General features: G+C 39.3%; 1 protein-coding gene across 1 annotated transcript in view; it reads right to left on the bottom strand.

Moving 5' to 3' along the window:
* Nucleotides 1-560: 560 nt before the first annotated feature.
* The window catches only part of LOC124606563 (SH3 and multiple ankyrin repeat domains protein 3), a 147,307-nt gene continuing 122,639 nt past the window's right edge, over nucleotides 561-25,228 (bottom strand). The window contains exons 13-18 of the mRNA XM_047138546.1: nucleotides 19,926-20,018; nucleotides 17,735-17,962; nucleotides 9,889-10,016; nucleotides 6,182-6,430; nucleotides 2,803-3,072; nucleotides 561-2,719 (exon numbers count right to left, since the gene is read on the bottom strand). Coding sequence (XP_046994502.1) covers nucleotides 1,625-2,719; nucleotides 2,803-3,072; nucleotides 6,182-6,430; nucleotides 9,889-10,016; nucleotides 17,735-17,962; nucleotides 19,926-20,018 — 2,063 coding nt within the window. The 3' untranslated portion in view covers nucleotides 561-1,624. The remainder of the gene's footprint in view (nucleotides 2,720-2,802; nucleotides 3,073-6,181; nucleotides 6,431-9,888; nucleotides 10,017-17,734; nucleotides 17,963-19,925; nucleotides 20,019-25,228) is intronic.

Genomic DNA, 25,228 nt, shown 5'->3' with positions numbered 1-25,228 from the left:
TTTGTCAGCAGGATTTCTCTAACCAGCCACATATGGACTACTCACTATTTCAAGCTCTTTCATATGATTTTGTAGCACTGAACATTTTCTTTTATTTTTATTTACTTTTAATCACAATGTTTCCTGTTTAACTCATATTACTTTATTTCTTACTACTGTCTCTTTCTGATGATTATTTTTGCTGTCTCAAACTCATTATAACTAATTTCTACTTCTTGAATTGATTCAAAAACCATTGCAAGGAATTCTGCCCATGTTCCTCTCTGTAGTTTTTATAGTCAGATATATTTGCTTTTAAGAATATTGATGGAGATTTTTTTCCCATAGCTAATGCACTTAATTTTTTTGACGTCCATATACGGTACTTGGTTTCAGTTCATGGTACACTTTATGTCTACAAACAGAGGCCCGTATTCAGTTTCCAATTATGTATCTTTCTCAGTCTTCTATTGTGCTTACACATACTGCACTACCGAGAAGAAATCACCTCATTAAAACCATTCATCTAATTATTGAGAAGCTATTCATGGAGGGTTTGGATCATAGGTCTACACAGTACATTTTCCATAGTTATGTTTTATTTACTTTGAAAATTATAACAAAAACTACACATAAACATCAATCTTAAAAACTGACAAGAAAATATCATTTGGGTATTTTTGTGGAACTCTTCTGAAATCTGTCAAAATCTGTAGGAAATTGCAAATGCTCAAACACGGTGATGAGGCAACAATGTGCTGTCTGTAGTACAAACAATTCACTTTATTATACACAGCTAATAGTTTTCCATAAAATTTCATCAGGCATGGACAGAACTAATTTTTCCCAGTATTTACTCACAATTCTGTGCATTATAATCTCTGTACATTTTCAACTATACAGTCGGCTATATTGTTTGCTTTACTGAACAGTAACAGTGAAGAGTACTTTGGCCATATTTTGAAGTATTACATGCAAAACTGGATAAATCCATTATATCTTCAAGCAGTTCCAGAGTATTCCCTTATAAATAGACATATCTACTTAAGATGGAATGTAATATTCTATTAAATAGATTTGCGTCTTGCAGCAATCTTCAGGTGAAAAATCTCTTTGAGCATTTCTTCTCTGTCTGTTTAAGGTAAATTACCACATTACTAACTAACAGCATTTTATACATAAAAAATTACAATTATTCATACATTTCAACACTTTATTCTAGTTAATTAGCAACGCAACACAGCAGACATTATTAATTTAGGTACTGGACGATGAACAGGAGACTGTGCACAACTACAAATCCTTAAACGTACACTAAATTTAGTTGTCAGTTTACATGTTTTGTCTTTACAGTTTTTACAGTCAATCCATTCTAAGGCAGGAAATTAAACAGGATTCCCTGTGAGGCTAAAACAGCTCTTCGTTGTTATTTATTATTTAATCTCTGTAGCATAAATGCATTTGAGGAGAAACAGAAATAACTGTTTCAAGATCTTTTATATATTTATTTTTTTTATTTTTTAAGTTAATTATTTTAACATGTGTACTGCCTAAATATAGACTTGGAAAAAATTCAGAAAAAATATTGAGTAAAAATGTCAGTCTCTTAGAAGTTAGTGTCTTTTGTAATAAACTAATAATGACTTCACTGGCTATGTAGCCTCGCACTGGCAGCAGATGCTCCAGGTTTCGGTACGGCCCCTACTATCCTTACTCTAGTCACTAATCGATTGTCACTAAATTGTGGAGGTGGTGCAAGTACTTCTTCAGTTGTCGCACCATTGTTTCCATTTCCAATTCCACCAAGAAATTCTGGTGGTGGTGGAACTACAAGTTCTCCATCGCCTTCTCCTTCACCTTCAAGAGGAGGTGGGAGCTGTGCAAGAGAGACCGCGTTTCTCGTTAGCATACCACCACCTGTGATTACTACTCTCTGTCTATTAACTGTGGGATTCTGCTGCTTGGCAGTAGTCTCACTCTGAACGCTGCGGTCCTCACCAGTAGAACTTCCGGAGCCTTCAGAAGATCGTCCATCATCAAAACCACAAGGTGGTCCAACAGGAACCTCCTGATCAGAACTTACACCACTCGAAGAGTTGTCACCATCTTCACCACCACCATTACTGCCACCACCGTTGTCACCACCGCCTTCTTCTCCTCCGCCTCCACTACCTCCACTCTCACCACCTCCACCACCGGAATTTGGGTTTAGCATCAGAAAATCATTAGGGTAACTTTTTGAGCTCTTTAGCTGCGTGCGAACCTTCTGAATCTCTTCTACACTGAAACTGTGTGGTAATGTGCTCGAAGAGCTACTGCCACTGCTGGCATTGCTATTACCACTGGTTTCTACTTTTACCGTGGCCTTCTCTTCTAAGTCCTTATCACTCTCATCATCAACATCTGGTTCGCTCTCACTGAGGCTATAATCGGGCTCTGGAATAGGTGGGGGGCCACTACTACTGCTGCTGCTTCCACCACCGCTACCAGTTGCTGCCGAAAGATTTGCTGCTGAAGAACTCGTGGGTATTGTCTTTGTTTTGGACTTCCCCTTAGTGCTCTCCTTGCTGCCAGCTGTGCTGTGACTTCGTGATGCTCGTATAGGTTGAGCATAAGGATTTGCATTGTTGTTAGTAGTCGAATAGGGGTTCGTATTGTTAACAGCAGTCTGAACTGTCGTCATCTGTGATGGTGGCTTAAAAGATGAAGCGGCAGATCTAAGACTGTGAGATTTCCTAACCTGAAACATTAATTTAACCAAATTAAGGGTGTAGTAGGAGCACATTTGTAAGTCATTGATGTATATAATGGATATAAATTTACCTGAGGTCGAGCAGAATGAGCAGGCAGACTTCGAGAACGGTATCCAACTGTCTTTACATCTTCAGGTGATGCATAGAGTTTGGCACTGTTTGCTGGTCTGAAGCTGGACATGATGCTACCTGAACCACTGTCACTACTTGTGCCGCTGCTACTACGAGGTGTTGCTGTATCGGCCTTGATATTACTGGCTGACATATTAGCATATTCACTACCAACTGTCAGAACTGATGATGCTGGCTTCTGAGTACCTCTTGAAATATCTACTTTCACCTGAAAATATTGAGTTTAATTGTTAGTATTGCTTTCCCTTTTATCAAATAGAAATGTTTAACACATGGACTCAATAATTTCAAATTTACACTCATACAAAAGAATGATATTAAGAACATCTTTTAATAAAATATGAATTCTAAGCTTTGCTTCGCTGTGACATTTCATGAAGGCAATATTGACCCAGTACAGCTTTGATTAAAAAAGAATCGAAACATTTAAAATTGCACTGTTCCATTACACATTCACTATAAATACACACACACATGAAAAAAATATTTTGCATCACCACAGTTCCCAGAACTCCTGAAGATACACATTGACTGTGGATATTGTATCACAAACACAGTCCCTTTGACTGTTCAGAGATGTCATTAAAACTGCCCAAAGATGTAAACAACCATGCATGAGCAGCACCTATTAGACAGAGGGGACTGACAGCCGATCAGTTCCAGTCATTCCACCAGGAAGGAGGTACACAGCTCATGTTGCCTGTAGTTCAACCATGCCTAGACAGTCAATACTGCAGTTCGATCATGTCCACATTGTTACTTTGTGCCAGGAAGGGCTCTCAACAAGGGAAGTGTCCAGGCATCTCGGAATGAACCAAAGTGATGTTGTTCGGACATGGAGGAGACACAGAGAGGCAGGAACTGTCGATGACATTCCTCGCTCAGGCCACTCAAGGGCTACTACTGCAGTAGATGACAGCTACCTACAGATTGTGGCTTGAAGGAACCCTGACAGCAATGCCACCATGGTGAATAATGCTTTTTGTGCAGCCACAAGATATCATGTTATGACTCAAACTGTGCGCAATAGGCTGCATGATGCACAACTTCACTCCCGACATCCAAGATCCATCTTTGCAACCATGGACACCATGCAACGCAGTAAAGATGGGCCCTACAACAAGCCGAATGGACCGCTCACCATTGGCATCACTTTCTCTTCACCGATGAGTGTTGCATATGCCTTCAACCAGACAATTGTCGGAGACGTGTTTGGAGGCAACCCAATCAGGCTGAATGCCTTCGACGCACTGTTCAGCAAGTGCCACAAGGTCAAGGCTCCCTGCTGTTCTGGGGTGGCATTATGTGGGGCCGACATATGCCGCTGGTGGTCATGGAAGGCGCTGTAAAGTCTGTACGATACATGAATGCCTTCCTCTGACCGATAGTGCAACCATATCGGCAGTGTATTGGGGAGGCGTTCATCTTCATGGCCGACAGTTCGCGCCCCCATCCTGCACATCTTGTGAATGACTTCCTTCGGGATAACGACATCGCACAACTAGAGTGGCCAGCATGTTCTCCAGACATGAACCCTGTCAAAACATGCTTAGGATGGATTGAAAAGGGCTGTTTATGGACAATGTGACCTTCCCACCACTCTGAGGGATCTACGCCGAATCGCTGTTGAGGAGTGGGACAATCTGGACCAACGGTGCCTTAATGAACTTGTGGATAGTATGCCATGATGAATACAGGCATGTATCAATGCAAGAGGACGTGCTACTGGATATTAGAGGTACCAGTGTGTACAGCAATCTTAAGGTCAACCTGATGAAAACGCACTTGACGACAGCACACACACAGAAATTGTTCCAAACTTGTCACCAATTGTGTAGTAACCAAGTAAGATGTGAAACTGATCCATGTAACACATATATGGCTTTATTCATAAACCTCTGAACAATAACAGAAATAAGCCTCATGTGACACAACACATAACAAGACAAAAGAATCATACAGAAGGTGTAACATAAGTGATACACAGAACAACTGATGTGGGTGGTACAAACTAAAAAAACATATTGAGAGTGAGTCAGTGCTGCTCAGCACGTATACAGGTGATACAGGTGCGAGTCGCCAGTAGACAGCATGGAAGAGACAGTGCCATGTGCACGCTGCCTACAGGCAGCCTCTGGTGGTCAGCTCATGCTTATAAAGTTGATGGTTGCTGTAAGTACACACATGCAGCAACACTAAATTCAAAGCACTCAAACTCACCAACACTAGTTGCAGGATACAACAGGGACATGTCATACAGCTGTTATAAACAATACCGTGTTGATGCATGATACCAACTACCTAATTATGATGTGGACTACTACTTTGGAAAGGTGTAGTGCAATGCCTTATTTATTCTGATGACAAATAGGCAATATAAATACTAAAGATGCAAAGTAAAATGTGTAGAATCTTAGACAATATTGTTCTCAAATTTCAACACCTGGCAGCACGTTAACTTTGCATTTCCAAATGAATATTGCTTGTTGAAGAATGATAGGTTTAGGATTCCACACAACACACTTAAGTGTTGCCAATGTTGTTTCGATATGTCCTGGTGAGGACTCCCCAGTATCTATACAACTTCTTTGAGATTACAGAAAACATTTTGTGCATGTGTACAGCACTCTTGCTTGTTCTACTCCTTGTCTGATTGACATCTTTTTTTGTTATTTGAGGGAGTTTCTATTTTGAATGGTACAAAATAATGAGAGGCCTGGCACACTTGAACTGACTTTCAGCTGTACAAATCCAGTTTATATGAAGAGCACTAGCCGTAGCTCAGAGCTCATGCATAGTTCTGAATACTTACATATCCTCTGTAAAGTTGGTTAACACAATGAAGGAAGGAAACAATACACCTTCTACACTAGGCCTGTACCTAGACAACATTGCTCAGTGTGAAGTGTACGGCTTCTGAAGCAATAAAAAGTTAAAATACAAATATATATTCCATCCTACAACAATATTATGAAAAGGAAAGTTGCTACTCACCAAGTAGAGGAGATGCTGAGTCGCAGATAGACATAACAAAAAAAACTGTCACAAATAAGGGACAGTTGTTGTGCCTATATGTGATTCAGAATCTTCGCTATATGGCGAGTAGTAACTTTGATTTTCATAATATTGTTACATTCCATCCTGGATTTTTCACTGTTTAATCCATCCTAAAGAACGAGCAATATTTGAATTAGTGAAAACTGTCATGTATGATGTTACTCTCACTTCCTTATACGAGAACAACAATTATTCAAAATCCTCTAGTATGACTGCACAACACACGGAGCAGCAGTAACCTCGACAAGTTGAATACTTACCAATTGACCTATTGGTGGAGGTGGTGGTGGGTGTGTTGGTGGTGGCAGTGGAGGCCTGCCTGTAACCAGACCTCCTCCCAACATCATCAGAGCTGCAACATCTTCCTGGCTTCGGTGTCCCTTAGGAACTCTGTTATCCACAGGCACTGAACCATTTATTAGTGCACTATTTCTTGCAAGGTCAGGAGTACTGTGGAAGTCTCTGTGCAAGTCTGAGCCACCATTGAAGAAACGAACTCTGGAACTTGTCTGTAATAAAACAAGGTCAAGCTATACAGTAACCTCTCTCTCTCTCTCTCTCTCTCTCTCTCTCTCTCTCTCTCGTTACACATGTTTCTGGGCCACACTATAAAAATGTATTTTGGAAATTACTCTATTGCATTTTAAAACATACACATCTCCTTTTTTTTTTACCAAAAACTCTTCTCCATGAAATATGATTCATGTAATGTATTGCAATCTGTTCAATGAAATATGAAAAGTTGGTATACAACAATTTCTCTAATTTACTCTTAAGCTCACTACATTTTCACAACTTAATTATTACATTGGTGAATTATGTGTGTCCATGTATCTGATGCCTCGCCATTTTGACATTAAACCGTTGATCTCTTTATAGAGACTGTTTTTTAATCCTAAAATTATAATGCAGTTGTCAAAATACCAATATTTTTGAAGAGGTCTCTGCTGTATGTTCTATACTTTGTAGGGCTCACCATATGTTCCTGTCCTAAGTTCACTGATATGCATCCTATATGATTTTAAGTTACTGATCACACCAAATATGTTTCCAGTTCAAGAGTAAAGCAGGGTTACTTTAACGTGCTATGAATTTTGGCACTGTGATGAAACCTGCATATGCACAACAAAATTTTCACTCTGCAACAGAGTGTGCACTGATATGAAACTTCCTGTGTGTGTCAGACCAAGACTCAAATACGAGACCTTTACCTTTTGCAGGCAAGTTCTCTACTCCCAGGCTGCAGCTATGCCATGTCTCTGCAATATCCTTTCTTCCAGGAGTGCTAGTCTTGAAAGTTCCCAGGAGAGCTTCTGTGAAGTTGGAAGGAAGAAGATGAGCTACTGGTGGAAGTAAAGCTGTGACGTGGGTCTTGCTTTGGTAGCTCAGTCAATAGAATACTTACCCTTGAAAGGCAAAGGTCCCTAGTTCGAGGCTCAGTCCAGCACACTGTTTTAATCTCCCAAGGAGTTTCACATCAGCGCTCACACCACTGCAGAGTGAAAATTTCGTTTTTGAAACAACCCCCCCAGGCTGTGGCTAATCCATGTCTCTGCAATATCCTTTGTTTCAGGAGCGCCAGCCTTGTGAGTTTTGTAAGAGACCTTCTGTGAAGTTTGGAAGGTAGGAGGCAAGGTACTGGTGGAAGTAAAGCTGTGAGGATGGGTCATGAATTATGCTTGGGTAGCTCAGTCGATAGAGCACTTGCTCATACAAGGGAAAGGTCTCGAGTTCAAGTCTCGTTCTGGCACACAGTTTTAATCTACCAGGAAGTTTCAACCAGCATATAGGTTGCACTTTCTTAATTTACCCATGAACTTCAAATATGTGATTGTGGTAAACTCTAATTAGGGATGTCATAAAGACTTTTTCCGATTTTGCTGCGTGGACCATAAACTGCTGTAAGCATAACACAATTTTTGGCATGATGTAGCTTGATAACATTAAAGTGGGCAAAATTAACTAATTTTTAATAATGAAATAAAATGTTTTATTTCAAATATGAAATCAGTTTATGCAGGAAAATGACTTCTTTTAATAAATGTGTAGTGGCTGGGGGCCCAAGTATACAAAAGACTACTGGTGCACGACTTCGCCAAATACTGGATACAGGGCTCAGGTACCACAAAGAATAAAAGTGAAAATAATACAACTGACATAGAACATTAATTTTTAGTAGGACACGTGTCAGATTCTAACTTGTTCGTAACTATACTGCAGTTAAGATAGTTTTTATCTTGAAAGTGGCAACACACACAAAAATGTATTGCGAGGTTAAATGGCTTCAAAAGTAGATTTGTGGTCAGTTTAGACATAAAAATAAAATAATATCATTTCCTGGTGAAATTGGATTCAGAACTGGGACTTGTCAAGTACTATGCAGGTTTCATGTCATGTCTTCCATTGTATTTGATTACAGAGGCACTGCAACCAAAGTTGGGCAGAATTTATTCAGATGATGAATAACGAATAGAAATTGTTAAATATGTGGACAACAAACAAAAATATTTACTCAGAATGTTATCCATTTACACAAATAAAAACATTTATTCATCATCTGCGAAAAAAAGTTATGAGTAATGGACAAATTTCGCATCTAAATGCATTGATTACTCAATTTTCTTTTTCATTTATAAAAGAACTGTGGTTGTTGCTGATTTTAGATTAGTTTTGTAGAAAAACCTTTTTTTTTTTTTTTTTTTTTTGAAACATCTTATCAGAAAATTTATTTGATATTGGAAAGTTTCCATTGCAGCACATTAAAAAATACATAAAAACAAATATTCTGCAAATGCCATATATGTGGCAGTTTGTTGTACCTGTACATGTATTTCTGGATAACTATGTAAGAACCCAAATCATGATCTTCTGCAGAGAAAAATTGATAATCATCAATTCCAATGACTTTTTGGCAAATAACTTTGGTGTGATTCCACATCTTTTTATCTACCAAATACTATTCGAAACCTAAAAATAAATTTTCTTTTTTGTCACAGCTTCATTTGAAACTAGTCATAAGATTTCTTCATCATTTCTTTGGACATTATAGGTCTGTTATTCATTGTAAGCCTCCCTGGGTTATGGAGGACAATGTGGGCGAACTATTTGTTTTAAAATGTGGGTCAGACAGTGCTGTAATTGTTGCATGTTCTCCATCGGGTGTAGAAATGTGAAAAAATTCTTCAAATCATCTCTTGAGATGTACTTGATGGAAAGATGCCAATATGCTGCAATATTATGAACTCTTTTGCGTGCCATATGGAAACTTAGTGTCTCTTACGAAGTTTTTCAAATTTACGTAACTGCATAGGCATATGTTAGACTGAAAAACTACACCATCTTGTAATGCACGGCTCACTCAGAGCTAATCCTAGAACACTTCAGATGACTCTGTATGTCTAGCAGCAATTCACAAAGAATTACATTTTTGTGTAATTTTGTAATTGCACTTTGGCTAACACTGTTTTCGGAGACTTTACATTTGAAGCCCACTGATGTTAGTTATTACCAGCCACAACATTTCTAGCTTTGAGCGAGAGAAAAAAATATCGGCAGTCTGCAAGCAAAAATGATCAATCGGCAAAATATGAATGATCGGCACATGCATAACTTATGAACCGGGTCTCGATTTCAGCACATGACTTCAATTTTAACATTTATAAGACCTTACCTTCACACCTGTGCCTGGGCCCACAACATTTTGTTGAGCATTTTTTTAATATAAATGCGAAATGTTTCTGAAACAATGCTTTATTAATTAATCGGTTTGTTTATATCAACTACACACCCCAGAACACATATAACCACAGAGTAAATATAACACAACAGAGTAAACAAAAAAAGACTGTCAATATGAATTTACATATCTTAAAATGTTCCTCAGTGTGTGTGTGTGTGTGTGTGTGTGTGTGTGTGTGTGTGTGTGTGTGGGTGTTCACCACTGTGCAAATCTTTTAAGGTTGCTTACCTTCCCCTTGCTACGCTTCATCTCTGCCACACTGGCATAGACACGAGGTGTCCGTGCTGGAGAAGATGGTTGTGATACACCACCAGGAGTTGGCACTTGGAAGTGGGAAGTCATAACTTCTGATGATGCTGCAAAAAATTAAAAAAAAATTAAAAAATTAAAAAAATTCGGTAGCAGAAAAACTGAGGTTATAAATTAATAGTTAGGTTAAGATATTATAACTACAGTTAAATCTGTAGGACTGAAAAAAGTGTTTTAATCCTGCTGTTCTGTTTGGTTTCCATATGACCCAAAATGGTTATAGATTACAGTTAAATACCAAGATAACTTTATGAAATTTGTCGAATCTGTCTGAAAGTGCATGAGCAATATGTGTACAGAAAAGGTGTTTAAATATTTCACATTGAGTGGTCATAAACCTTACCAGCGACGTGTTACATTCAGGTCACAATGACCCAACATAAATATGATTCTTTTTAATGTCAAATATTTTTTAGTTTTCTGTTATAAGTTTTGATAATCACGTTTTGTATCATTCCAGCATACTCTGAATGATCAACAAAGCCTCTGTGTTTACAACAAAAGGCTTGTTTCTTACTTTGTCCAAGAAATTGTTATGCACTTCTCAATTATTCAAAACTTCATTGTTTTGCTCAGTCTGATTTGTGACACCATGGCAATTAGATCACTGACTTGGCAGAACTAGCAAGTTCCTGAACAGATGAGGAACACTTTCACAGTTTGAAGATCATGTCAGCACTGCATCTGAAAGCAAGTGTTCTGTTGACAGTGACGACAGTCCACAGCCAGCATAAAATAGAGTACAGTTGTTTCTTCCTCAAAATGGAAAAACAGAATGACAGTTACACCTACCAGAGCAACATGGATGCTTATCAGAGCAGACACTTGGAGAAGTAGAGGCATGGGTAAAAAACGATAATTTGAAATCAAAAGCAGAAATTTTCATTTCGCCACTAAACAATCAGCACAAAGCACAATTGTTAAGCAAACTAGATAAAAAGCTTTGGCACTCAAACTGTGTCAAATTACTTCATGTACTTATACATAGAAATATGTTGTGGAGTCATCACGTGGGCAGCATACTGATGTGACAGAACAGTCTTGTATATGTCATGAATGTCTTACATGCTATCACTGATTTAACTCTCTCTCTCTCTCTCTCTCTCTCTCTCTCTCTCTCTCTGTGTGTGTGTGTGTGTGTGTGTGTGTGTGTGTGTGTGTGTGCATGTGTGCATCATCAGGCACATTTTCTGTGGTGTTTCAGCAAGCACTCTGTCTTCAGGCCACGAGTGGCCCACTGGGACCATCTGACCGCCGTGTCATCCTCAGAGGAGGATGCGGATAGGAGGGGCGTGGGATCAGCACACCGCTCTCCCGGTCGTTATGATGGTATTCTTTACCGAAGCCGCTACAATTCGGCCGAGTAGCTCCTCAATTGGCATCACAAGGCTGAGTGCACCCCGAAAAATGGCAACAGCGTATGGCGGCTGGATGGTCACCCATCCAAGTGCCGGCCACGCCCAACAGCGCTTAACTTCTGTGATCTCACGGGAACCAGTGTATCCACTGCGGCAAGGCTGTTGGTGTTTCACCAGATATTTGCAATTTCATTTTTGCAACATGTGGTTGGAGTCAGACCAAGTAAATACTGCTCATCATGTCTTTTATGTGATGCCCAGGATTGATGGAGAGTGTTGGTTTGTTTCCAGTAACAAACAAAATGGTTTTCAATGTGGAATTTTACATACACATTTGAGAGTGATCCCAAATTAGTCTAGTGCGACATTCATTTTATTAATGTGTAATAACAGGGACAGTAAAACAAGAAGAATATTCAGTACTCCAGCAGTGACAGCACCGCTCTGGCTCATGCTGAGTGCTACCGCCATGCAAATGTGCTACTCTGTTGCTGGAGCACTGATTATCCTTCTTGTTTTACTGTTCCTTTTCATACATATTGATTAAATGAATAACACACTAGACTAATTTGGAACTGCTCTACCAAATGGACATGTAAAATCCTGATTTAAAAATCATTCTGTTTGTAATGGGAAACAAACCAACACTTTTCGTAATGTTGGGCATTGTATGAGAGACAGATGCACAGGATTTGTTTCAGCTGACTCCAGCTATGAGTGTGAAAACGAAATTGCAAACATCTGATGAAGCATCATAGAAATTGCTCCTGGCAACCCACAGGGTATATTTACTACTGCAAATAGCTAAAAGCACGGGGAAGCTACAGCCTTAATTTTTCCTGAGGGCACGCAGCTCTACTGTGTGGTTAAATGATGATAGCATCCACTTGGATAAAATGTTCTGAGGTAAAATAGACCCCTATTCAGATCTCTGGGTGGGAATTACTCAGGGGGACATCATCATCCGGAGGAATGAAACTGGTGTTCTACAGATCAGAACATGGAATCTTAGGTCCGTTAATCAGGCAGGTAGGTTAAAAAATTTGAAAAGGGAAGGGAATAGGTCTAAATCAGATATAGTGGAAATTAGTGAGGTTTGGTGGCAAGATGAACAAGACTCTGGGTCAGGTGAATACAGGGTTATAAATACAAAATCAAATAGGAGTAGGGCAAGAGTAGGTTTAATAAATAAGAAAACAGGATGCGGCAAATCTGCTATGAACAGCACAATGAATGCATTATCATAGCCAAGACAGACATGAAACCCACAACCATCACAATAGTACAAGTTTATACACCAACTAGCTCCACAAACAATGAAGAGATTGAAAAAATGTAAGATGATATAAAAGAAATTACTCAGATAGTTAAGGAAGACGAACACTTAATTGTGTTGGATGACTGGAGTTCAACAGCAGGAAAAGAAAGAAATGGAAAAATAGTACATGACTATAGACTGGGGTGAAAGGAATGAAAGAGGAAGCCGCCTGGGAGAATTTTCCATGAGCATAATTCAGTCATTGCTAACACTTGGTTTAAGAATCATGAAAAAAGGTTGTATAAGTGGAAGAGACATGGCAACACTGGAATGTTTCAGATTGATTATTTAATGGTAAGACAGAGATTTTGGACCAAATTTTAATCTGTTAGGACATTTCCTGGGGCACATCTGGACTCTGACCTCAATTTATTGGTTACAAACTGCATATCAGAACTGAATAGATTCCAAAAAAGGTTGGAAATTATGGAGATGAGACATGGATAAGTTGAAAGAAACAGAGGTTACTGAGTGTTTCAGAGAGAGCATTAGGCAAAGAGTGACTGAAGCTGGGGAAAGGAATGCAACAGAAGACGAATAGATAACTTTGAGAGGTGAAATAGTGAAGGCAGCAGAGGATCAAAAATGGGAAAAAGACTAAGCCTAGCAGAAATCCTACTGAATTAAATTGGTGAAAGGAGCAAATATAAAAATTTGGCAAATGAAGCAGGTGGAAGGGAACAAAAATGTCTAGAAAATATATCATTAGGGGAAATATAAATACTGCCTACATGAAAATTAAAGAGGTATTTGGAGAAAACAGAAGCAGCTGTATGAATATCAAGAGCTCAGATAGAAAACCAGTCCTAAGCAAAGAAGGGAAAGCAGAAAGGTGGAAGAAGCATGCAGAGGGTCTATAGAAAGAAGAAGAACTTGAAGGCAATGTTGTAGAAAGGGAAGAGGACATAGATGAAGATGGGATAGGATAAAAGATATAAGTTGAAACAAGGCCTCTGGAGTACACAACATTCCGTCAGAACTACTGATAGCCTTGAGAGAGACAGCCACAAGAACACTCTTCCATCTAGTGAGCAAGATGTATGGTGCATGTGAAATACCCTCAGACTTCAAGAATAATATAATAATTCCAATTCCAAGGAAATCAGTTGCTGACAGGTGTGAATACAATCGAACTACCAGTTTAATAAGTCATAGTTGCAAAATACTAACAGTAATTCTTTACAGAGGAATGGAAAAAACTGATAGGAGCTGACCTCAGCAAAGAACAGTTAGGATTCCAGAGAAATGTAATAACATGTGAGACACTACTGATCCTACAATGTATCTTAGAGGATAACATACGTTTATAGCACTTATGGACTGAGAGAAAGCTTTTGACAATGATAACTGGAATATTCTCCTTGAAATTCTGAAGATACAAGAGGTAAAATACAGTGAGCAAAAAGCTATTTACAAACTTCCTGGCAGGTTAAAACTGTGTGCCCGACCGAGACTCGAACTTCGCAGGAGAGCTTCTGTAAAGTTTGGAAGGTAGGAGGCGAGATACTGGCAGAAGTAAAGCTGTGAGTACCGGGCGTGAGTCGTGCTTCGGTAGCTCAGATGGTAGAGCACTTGCCCGCGAAAGACAAAGGTCCCGTGTTCGAGTCTCGGTTGGGCACACAGTTTTAATCTGCCAGGAAGTTTCATATCAGCGCACACTCCGCTGCAGAGTGAAAATCTCATTCTGGAGGCTATTTACAGTTTGTACAGAAACTGGCAATGGCAAGAAAGCGTTTCTGAAGAAGAGAAATTTGTTAACTTTGAATATAGATTTAATTGTTAAAAAGTCTTTTCTGAAAATATTAGTATCTAGTGTAGCCACATATAGAAGTGAAATGTAGATGATGAACAATTTAAGCAACAAGAGAATACAAGAATGAAGAAGATTGGATGAGTAGATCAAGTAACTGATGAGGACACACTGAATGGAATAGTGGAGAAAATAAATTTGTGGCACAGCTTGACTACAAGAAGAGATTGGTTGATAGGGCACATTCTGAGACATCACGGGATCACCAATTTAGTACTGCAGGGAAGTTTGGGGTGGGGGGTTGAAGACATAGAGGGAGATGAGTACAGTAAGCAGACTCAGAAGAATGTATGCTGCAATAGTTAATTGGAGATGAAGAGGCGTGCACAGGCTAGAGTGGCATGGAAAGCTGCATCAGAGCACTCTTTGGACAGAAGACTACAACATCGAAAAATGCTCCATCAAAAAGACATGAATTTCTCCGGTTTACAAGACTGACTGACAAGTGGAGTACCAGGTGCCTTATTCTACCTTCCTCAGCAGCTTCAAATTTTTTTCCAAAAAATTTGCCATGCAAACATATTTGCCATCTTTTTAACATACAACTCGTCTCTCACTTCCATGAGCTCTCCTACCTGTGACTCGCTCACATCCAATAGCTCATCGCTGCAAGTCACTCATACCCATCCACTCTCACTTGCCCATTGTTACTCACTCGTTTAGCCCAACTCATTGTTATTATCTCTTTGTGTCTCTATAATTGTCACTGTCTCCTGTCTCACAGCCACAGTTTCCTTCTTTCTGTCCTACTACTACTACTATTACTACTACTGTATTCTCTAGCTCTCACTTGTTCTTTGTTACTGCTACTATCTCATTCATTCCTTCCCACTGCTGCTGTCTCTTCTCCCTGTCACTACCTCTCTCTTCCTCCTTGTCACTATCACAGAATATGTCTCTCATTATTACTGGCTCTTACCCACTTCTAGTTTCTCCTTCTCTTTATTCCTCTCCCACTAGCACTCCCTCCTTCACTCATTTCCTAGCACTGTTCTGTCACTGTCAACTCTGTTCCACAGCCACTGTGTCCTCCTCTTTCTCTTACACTGCCATTGTTTCCTTTACTTTTTCTATATCACAACCCCTGTGTACTATTTTCCAGCATTTATTACTTTTCCACCTCTTTCCCACTGCCACTGTATCTTTCTCTCTCAGCATAAAAATTGTTAGTATGTTTAAATGCCAAAATTTTTGGGAAATTTTTAAAGGTGCTGAGGAAGGTAGAATGAGGCCCTGGTAACCCACTTTTAAGTCAGTCTTTCAAACTGGAGCATATTCACCTTTTTTTGTGCTCTGATGGGAGCATTTTTCTCCTGGTTCCCTTCTTTACTCATATGAAAAGAACTTGAAGGGTCAATAAAATTTTGACAGCTAACTAATGTGAAGTTAATTTTTTAATAACAATTCACACCTTGGACCCTATTTCCTCCAATTAAAGCTCTCTATGTCACATGTAAATGGTTTGCTGTTGTCAAAGCATCAAAAGAAAATGTTGATTCACTGCAGTGTTCAAACAGTGTAGTGTTCACTTGCAATCTGTTGTTGGGCAGTGGCAGCAGCCCATTTAATTGTTGCCAACTGCAGCAGGTGAAAACATGTTCCATTTGTGTTGGCAGCCCTCTCCCTCTTTTCAGATGATTAATCGACAGTTGCACCAACATTGTTGCACCATGTGACTAACGTCAAATAACAACATCTAATAAGGGAAGGATTTATGATGATGTCATTGTTTCTTTAGCTTTCAGAAGAGAATTCAGGAACTAGTTTCTCCAATTATTGGTACCATATGGCCACAGTGAATGGAAGTACATCCAGTTTTTATGTTTATCAGTAGTCAATGTTGTTATATGTAAGTCAAAAGTTGTTGGTTTCTTTTGAACACACCATGATGAAAACAATGTTGATAGAGGTGACTAAGATCTATAAAGACGGTAAACTTGCTTGTTCTCTTACTGAGTTGGAACTAATTTATTAATATAAGAAACAACAAAGAACCCAACACAGAGCCTTGTGACACTCCAGTGCTTACTGTGTGCCAGGCTGGTGAATCTGACGATACATTTCCATCACTGACACTCAGAGTTTTCTGTCTGAGATATGATTCATCTCACATGCTTACTCCTCAATTTAACAATATACACCTGCTTTCTTTATGAGAATTTCATGATCTACAAATGGTCAGGAGCCTCTGACTGATTGCTAAAGATTCTGACTGGTGGCATTGTATTGTTTAGTGCTCACAATATTTGATCTGTAAGCATAATATAGCAGAATCAGTTGGTATGTCTTTCTGGAAACTAAACGGACATTGTCTGAGAACATTCTGAATTCTCCTCTGCTTTCATTTCTCTATTAATTTGATAAAACTTGTTGAGACTGTATTTTGAAATATCAATCTGATCTCGTATCTTCAGAAGTGGTTCCACGATACCATATTTCAGCTGTTGTGAGACAATGCCTTGTCATCACTAATTATGCAGCACAGCATTATACAAGTAAATTAACAGCATTTTTTGACTATCTGTATAGAAATGCTATCAAATGTAGAGGATTATTTTTTCATTACTGTGCTCATCTGTTACACACTACTGCAGTGATGGGATTTATGTACAGTTGATTGTTTTTGTGTTCAAGTTCCATATTCACAGGCCATGCAAGGCCACACATGCTTGTCTTTGGCAGCTGTAAGGCATTTATTCACAAACAAATTTTCTTTAAGGAAAATAAACAGATGCTAGCCATCTACTGAAAATGAGATGACTCAGTGGACTGAAAACAAACCACTAAGATCATTAGCATCTCTTTTTAGAGAACATATTCTGTAAAGCATTGTGTTGGGGTGAAATGATATAGGAGCACATTATACCTTGTTGCGAAACTGAAAACCAGGAAGTCAGCTGAAATCAATGCCAACTCTTACAGTAAAACATAGTGGTGCTGAGTACATGTGGACCACAGGTAAATGGGAACAAACTTGTTCAGCACAATGCAATAGTGTCGTCTTCTTCTTCTTCTTCTTCTTCTTCACTTCATGTATTCACCAAATTGCCTGTTGCTCCTAAGAGGAATGTAATGCACATGAGCAGCCATATTGATGCTTTGTTAAGAGCAAGTGTGAATAAGGCAGCTAATACGACAGAGCAACTCTTCTTACAGATCAGTCAGCTGGCTTTCATGTGGCAATGATAATGACAATGCTATTTTTAATTATTCTAATACAACATGCACATGTATTGTATCTTATTACAGTTGTTCCAAGTGGTAGTAATAAAATTTTACCTCCACTTCCTTGTTGGCGTTGAAAGAGTTCTTCCAACTCAGCTGCAGTGATGCGACTAGAGGTTGGTCTGGCTCGAATAGAAGCAGTGCGAGGAGGTACAGGTGTACTGTTACTTCCTGTGCTGTGCTGGTGGATGGATTCAGCTGAGCTGCTCTTGGCTGTTCCCCCTCCACTCGCCAGACCAGTTCCATCAATATCATCTATGTCTTCTTTCTCACCACCACCTTCTGAGTAAAAAAATAAATAAATAAAAAACAAATAAGAAAACACTGTTCCCAAAACACCAAGAATGGAAATATTATAAAGCCAACATGTTGGAGACTTAACAATGAAACATGTGAAATGACAATGGTTTGAGGTAGGAGAGGGATGTCTATGTACCACATAGCTGAAAGATTAGGGCTAAGAAACATGAATTAAAACACATAATTCAATCTCTTAACTTTTGGAACTTTTGGAGGTTCCTTTGTCTGCACAAAGCAGTAGAGTACTAACTTTCCTGAAATGGACAAAATTTATGCATTTGTGGGAAGGCAAGTCAAGCAGCACATAATGTATCTGCCTGCTGCAGTGACGTGAGCATGAGTGACCACCATCCTGGACAAGACTGCAATTTCCTTCTTCCTGTGACTGCCAAGCGTAGGAAGGAGGGACTGCAATTTCGGAGCTGGCACTGGACTTTTAGCATCCTCAATGTCTTCTAAGATTACCTCCAACAAGCTTTTCAAAAAATATGTTCTCACTTCTGGATTGTGCTTTATTTATGCACAGTAGTGCAGTGTGGGAGCAATGGCAAAATGGTGTTAGAATCTGGCTATTAATTCATCTTCACTTTTGTCTCCTTTCTTACACATTGTAAACTTATTAAATAAAAACTTGTAGTGTCTTAAGGCTTGCTCCTGTATCTGACATTCTAAAAATTCTTTCTGATTTCCCATCAATCGGTGTCTTCTACAGAGTTAATTATTTTAGTTTCTAAAATTTGAGGCAAAAGTTTCTTTTCAGTTAATGTATTTTGAAGATAAAGAGACTAACAAGCATGCTGTTGAGTTCCTTAAAAGCCCCTTCATCGTAACGAAGCTCTGTTCCAGTTCTACATCTTAACAATTTGCACTTCGCAAAATGAAAAAAATGTATGACTACAATATTAATAAATCACAGTTGGAATTGGTCAACTTGCACAAATACCTGGGTGTAACAATCTGTAGAGGTATGAGATGGAATGATCACATAGGCTGTCATAGATAAACAGATGGCTGTCTGTGGTTCATTGGCAGAATACTAGGGGAATGAAATCTCTCTACAAAGGAGATTGCTTATAGATGGAGGAGGAGATTAGTGTTCAAAATCCTGTCAACAACGAGGTCATTAGAGACACAGCACAAGCTCGGATTAGGGAAGAATGGGGGAGGAAAGTGGCCATACTCTTTCAAAGGAACCATCCCGCTATTTGCCTGAAGCGATTTGAGGAAATCAGGGAAAACCTAAATCAGGATTGCTGGGCATGGGTTTGAACCATCATCAACCTGAATGTGAGTCCACTGTGCTAACCACTGTGCCATCATGCTCCATTGCTTACAGATCAATTGTGGAACTCATCCCAGAATACTGTTCAAGTGTGTGGTACCCTTACCAGGTGGGACTAACAGGAGATATTGAATGTCTACGCTACAAAGGGCAGAACAAATGGTCATGGGTATTTTTGAACCATGAGAGAGTGTCACAAAGATGCTGAAGAGCTGAACTGGCAGACACTTGAAATGATCTAGAAGAGGATTATTACAAAAGGATTTTTAATTGATAAAAAGTGGAGTGTAACATGTTCTATACATTGTAAGGTAATTTGAGAAGGGGTGCAGCCATAGTAAACACACGAATTAGGAGAATATATGCTCTCAGGAGGCAAAACGTGTGCTTCTCATCTGTGGTCCGAGTGATCTGCCCTTCCTTTTAACCTTCCCCAACCTATCCATCTCTCCTCCCCGAGAATGGAACTAATAGTCCAGAGACCTAGGATAATGTTGTGCACTTTTATAAATGTCTAAGGGCAGTATTAATCATTTTTTCCCCTAAAGAAAAGTACTGACCAGCAATTCTCTTTCATAATTTTATAGTTTTCTCAAGGGAATTTTTCTTTTGATGCAGAAAATTATCACTTCAATTTTTGTAATAATATTGTACTTAGCCTACCTAGTCCAGCAACCATGGATCGAGCTCTTGCACGTCCCACACTCAATGTCGTTTTAGGATCTCTCCTCGGGGGCAGTGGAGCTGGCGATCGTCCTGTGGACATTAAACAGTCAAGTTCAAAGTATATTTCTAACTAAACAACAAAAGATAGATACGGTAATGAATTCATGGTGTTGACTGTAACTACAATGTTCTCTCCTGTTATTACAGGTTGGAAATACTGTTATAAAGAGTAATGAACAAATCTGGCCAGAGAGAGAGAGAGACACCAGAACAATACTTTATTGTTCACAGATCCTAATACAGCTATAAACACATTCAGCTGCTGCAGTACATCCCTGAGAACTGATAACATCTTTTTCAGAGTGCCACTTTCTGAATTGTACTTGAAGAAAGCATATATTCTGTGAATGATACGTCTCACTTATTTGTGTAGTATTTGTCTCTTACTTCCTTGTTGTGAATACTCACATATAGCTTTATAGAGAATAATTTACTAAATAAATTCATTCATTCACAAATAATGTTTCATAATCCCCATCATGGAGGAGAGCTCTCTGGGATTAATAACGAGTCAACTTAAACATTAATGGGAAGAAACAACTGCTGCTGGCCACTTCTGTGCAGCACTAATCTATTCACAATGATAATTATGGGAATTACTTTATATACATCGTCTGGCAGAACAGCCATCGCAGTGTATTAGTGTTGTTCATATATAGTGTTGTTACCAGGCCTGGTACCGTATACAAGAGATGTGAATGGCATCATATGTTATGTGATCACTGTGAAGAACATGGAGATGCTATATACCAGAGCGAGGTGGCATTATCAGTGTACCTCATTATGGGTCTCCATTTGGCAGACTGGTCGAACTGTGCAACATCCAGATTTGTTGGGCCTTCAAATGTGACTGTGGCCCAATGTAGGGCTACATGGGAATGTGGTGACAAGCATATCTGCCATCAAGGATCTGGTTCCAGCCGACCGTGTCCAACCACCACAAGGGAGGACCGCCACAGTGTGCACCAAGCACATTGTAACCCCTGTGGCTGTCATCTGAGAACAAGCAACGGACTCCCTGCAATAATGTGTATCATCCTTCACCACTGGCCAGAGACTAGCAGCAGCCACACTAGGAAATTACTCTCCCATGCACAGACTCCCTATAACACAATATCACAAACAGTTTGTTTTGGAGTGGAGCTACGACTGGGATGCATGGACTGCTGATGAATGGTATCCCATTGTGTTTAGCAAACACTGTGGCTCTGCACTACCCCAGGTGACTTTTGTCGGTGAGTATGGCAGTGACTCTGAGAGAGGTCCCATTCTTACGACATTTTGGAAAAGCATCACCACATTACTCCGGTGTCACGATGTGGGGTGCCATCAGTATGACTTCAGGTCACAACACGTGTGTGGGACCAGCTTGGGTATCAATTCCACACCACTGCCAACATCCAGGATCTCAACAATCAGTTGAAACAGTTGTGCGTCAGCTTACCTAAGGAGAGGATACATCCTCTCCAGCCAAATCAACGCGTGCATCCGGACCAGAGTGGGTGCCATGCCTTATTGATAAGTGAGCTCATTCCGCCAAGCTCTTTGTAAATTTGACTCAGTTTTGTAATCACTGATAAAACCTCACGCGCTCTCTCAACCTATGAAGTTTCACTTTATTTTCCTCTCCTTCTGGGTACTTCACTTTTTTTTTGTCAAGGAGGAAAAACAGCCACACTGAAAATAGCCATTCTCCTTCTCCTACCAAACTGCTGTACAGTTCAAACAAACCCTTTCTTTAAAAATGCCACTATCAGCTGTCAATATAACTGTTAAAATCAAGATCTATTCAATACAAACATACAGTTATGCACAATTTATAACCTGGAGTTAAAAATATTATGATGAATTTAGGAATGGCTAATGACATATTCTTTCCAAACTTTGAGGTTTTTTAATTTCCATCCTGATGAGTACTGGCATCCTGTTATTGATTTTTGCTCCAGAGTATATCACCTTTACACAACACATATTTATTGTACACTTCTGTAAAATAAATACTTCTTCGACCATAGCCACAGTGCTTCAGAAGACTAGGGAATAGAACTGCACTGAGTATGCAAAGTATGGTAGCAATCCTGTCTTCAAATAAAAACAACAAGAGAGAGTTCTAAATAGAGAACAGGCACAACTGAGTTTCCTGATTAACTTATCCATGTGCTGGTGCCACCTCAGTTCCTTATCTGTCTGGATTTCTAGGAACTTCACAAATGGAGCTTCATTCGGTATATGCCCAATGATCTCTACTTTTGGTGCCTGTAAGTCCTTATTATATTTTTCGGAATGGTGTAATAAGAATATTGTGAAATCAAGTGTTTAACTGTTACCTGTGATCCAGTTGTGAACCTATTCCATTTTTTTCCCGATCATGTCTGGTATGGATGTGTTTGACTCTCATCAATATAGAAGTGTCATCAGCAAACATCACAATTTTTGATGAGTCCTATAACGTCTGCCAAAATTGTTTATATAGGCCAAGTTAATGAATGGGACGAGCACTGGACCTGTGGGCCACCATATTTAACCCAATCCCTGCTCCCTTAATCAGTTTTATTTCTGTTGTATCATTTGCTAATATGACCCTTTGTTTTCCACGGTTAAGATATAACTCCACCAGTGCAAGGGGAAGATCGTTAACACTATATCATTTTAGTTTCCCTAGCAAAATTTCATAATCTACATAAAAAAAACCCTTGGTAAGATTGCACACAATACTAGCAGTTTAAATTTTATCATTTAGTTCTACTTGTAAAAGGAAAAGAAAAGCCCATTTTTTTCTGCGGAGTGTAAGAAGCTTGGTCTGGAGCAAGGAGGTACCACCAAACAGTAAGCAAATTTTATACCAAGAGTATTATTCTCCAATACTCAAGTAAGTTTCAAAAATATGGGTAATGAAGAAAAGGCAGATGAGCAGGATACAGGCTTGCTTAGACTTAGAATATATACAGTCAGGAATTAGACAGTGAGACAAATACTGAAAAAGAAGCCCATACAAGAGACTACAGAAAAGACAAGTTTAAGATGGTATGGACATGTTAAAAGATTGGCAGTTGGTGGGATACTGAGACAGGTCCACGAAATGACATTAGGAAGCAAGAGACTTTCCGGAAGGCGTTCGATACAGTTCCGCACTGTCGCCTGATAAACAAAGTAGGAGCCTACGGAATATCAGACCAGCTGTGTGGCTCGATTGAAGAGTTTTTAGCAAACAGAACACAGCATGTTGTTATCAATGGAGAGACGTCTACAGACGTTAAAGTAACCTCTGGCGTGCCACAGGGGAGTGTTATGGGACCATTGCTTTTCACAATATATATAAATGACCTAGTAGATAGTGTCGGAAGTTCCATGCGGCATTTTGCGGATGATGCTGTAGTATACAGAGAAGTTGCAGCATTAGAAAATTGTAGCGAAATGCAGGAAGATCTGCAGCGGATAGGCACTTGGTGCAGGGAGTGGCAACTGTCCCTTAACATAGACAAATGTAATGTATTGCGAATACATAGAAAGAAGGATCCTTTATTGTATGATTATATGATAGCGGAACAAACACTGGTAGCAGTTACTTCTGTAAAATATCTGGGAGTATGCGTGCGGAACGATTTGAAGTGGAATGATCATATAAAATTAATTGTTGGTAAGGCGGGTACCAGGTTGAGATTCATAGGGAGAGTGCTTAGAAAATGTAGTCCATCAACAAAGGAGGTGGCTTACAAAACACTCGTTCGACCTATACTTGAGTATTGCTCATCAGTGTGGGATCCATACCAGATCGGGTTGACGGAGGAGATAGAGAAGATCCAAAGAAGAGCGGCGCGTTTTGTCACAGGGTTATTTGGTAACCGTGATAGCGTTACGGAGATGTTTAATAAACTCAAGTGGCAGACTCTGCAAGAGAGGCGCTCTGCATCACGGTGTAGCTTGCTCGCCAGGTTTCGAGAGGGTGCGTTTCTGGATGAGGTATCGAATATATTGCTTCCCCCTACTTATACCTCCCGAGGAGATCACGAATGTAAAATTAAGGAGTTTAGAGCGCGCACAGAGGCTTTCAGACAGTCGTTCTTCCTGCGAACCATACGCGACTGGAACAGGAAAGGGAGGTAATGACAGTGGCACGTAAAGTGCCCTCCGCCACACACCGTTTGGTGGCTTGCGGAGTATAAATGTAGATGTAGATGTAGAGACCTAGAGGAAGACACAGACACTGTGAAGACAACACTACAGACCGATGTAGATATTTTTCTTTTTTCATATACTTTCTTATTTTCTGATTTATTGCCATCTCACACTGAAAAGGTTATCTCAAAATAAGTAGCATGAATTTAATTCTTAGTACAACTGTGTTTCTATTTACATAATATAGGTGTTACGAATGTGATTGTCATTTTCAGTTATTCTGATGCTGTATGCTTTCTTATCTGTTAACATGCTATTTGAACTCATTTTTACGGATGGAGTAATATGAAATTGTGGTCTTGTGTAAAACTGTAAACCATTGTAATCAGAATCTCTGAAAGTGTTATGTGAAGTGGGATGTATGAGCGGTGTAGAACCATATCAAATGGTGACAGAGAAAGCATCAACAAAGAGTATGAAATGAGGAGAACATAGTGAAGGTGATAGTTGTGCTGCATGTGTCCTGCAACACAACATTGTGTTTGTAGCTAGTGAAATATATCAGTGTTTGGACAGTACTACATTAATGGTCTCAACGTGTACATTGATTAAAGAACTAGTGACTTTACATGTCATGCTACTCACTTCCCAGAACTTCATTCTGATTCACTAAGTATAAAAGTTTGATGTGCAGACCAATAAACTGTGTGCACGCTGGAAACAAACTGTTTTTGATTATAGACAACTGTTTAGTGCATATCACAGACTGAGGAATGAAACAGAAATATGGTAATGCATTTTTGTGTCATATATTGATACAAAGAACTTCAACTGTGAATGTCTGGTGTGCTGATCACTGCATGACTCAAGTGATTATGTTGCCAACTGTGCATGGCACTTGTTGTTAGGTTTAAACAGTGGACTAATGATTTAGAGCACAATTGATCTGTTTTACTGTAAAAAGTGCTGTATCACGATCATAAAGCATAAATCTGAAAACTCTGGCTAAACTATGCAACAAACATTATGACTTCAGGTTACATCATGTGTTAATGGAAAGAAGAGTGTTTTATTTTCATAGTTCCATGCACGTATGCAACCTGGGATGAATTCTGCAAATGTCA

The sequence above is a fragment of the Schistocerca americana genome, chromosome 3 (assembly GCF_021461395.2).
Source record: "Schistocerca americana isolate TAMUIC-IGC-003095 chromosome 3, iqSchAmer2.1, whole genome shotgun sequence".
NCBI classification, from domain to species: domain Eukaryota; kingdom Metazoa; phylum Arthropoda; class Insecta; order Orthoptera; family Acrididae; genus Schistocerca; species Schistocerca americana.
Note: the sequence above shows the minus strand (reverse complement) of the source record. Positions and strands in the feature narration are given on the sequence as shown.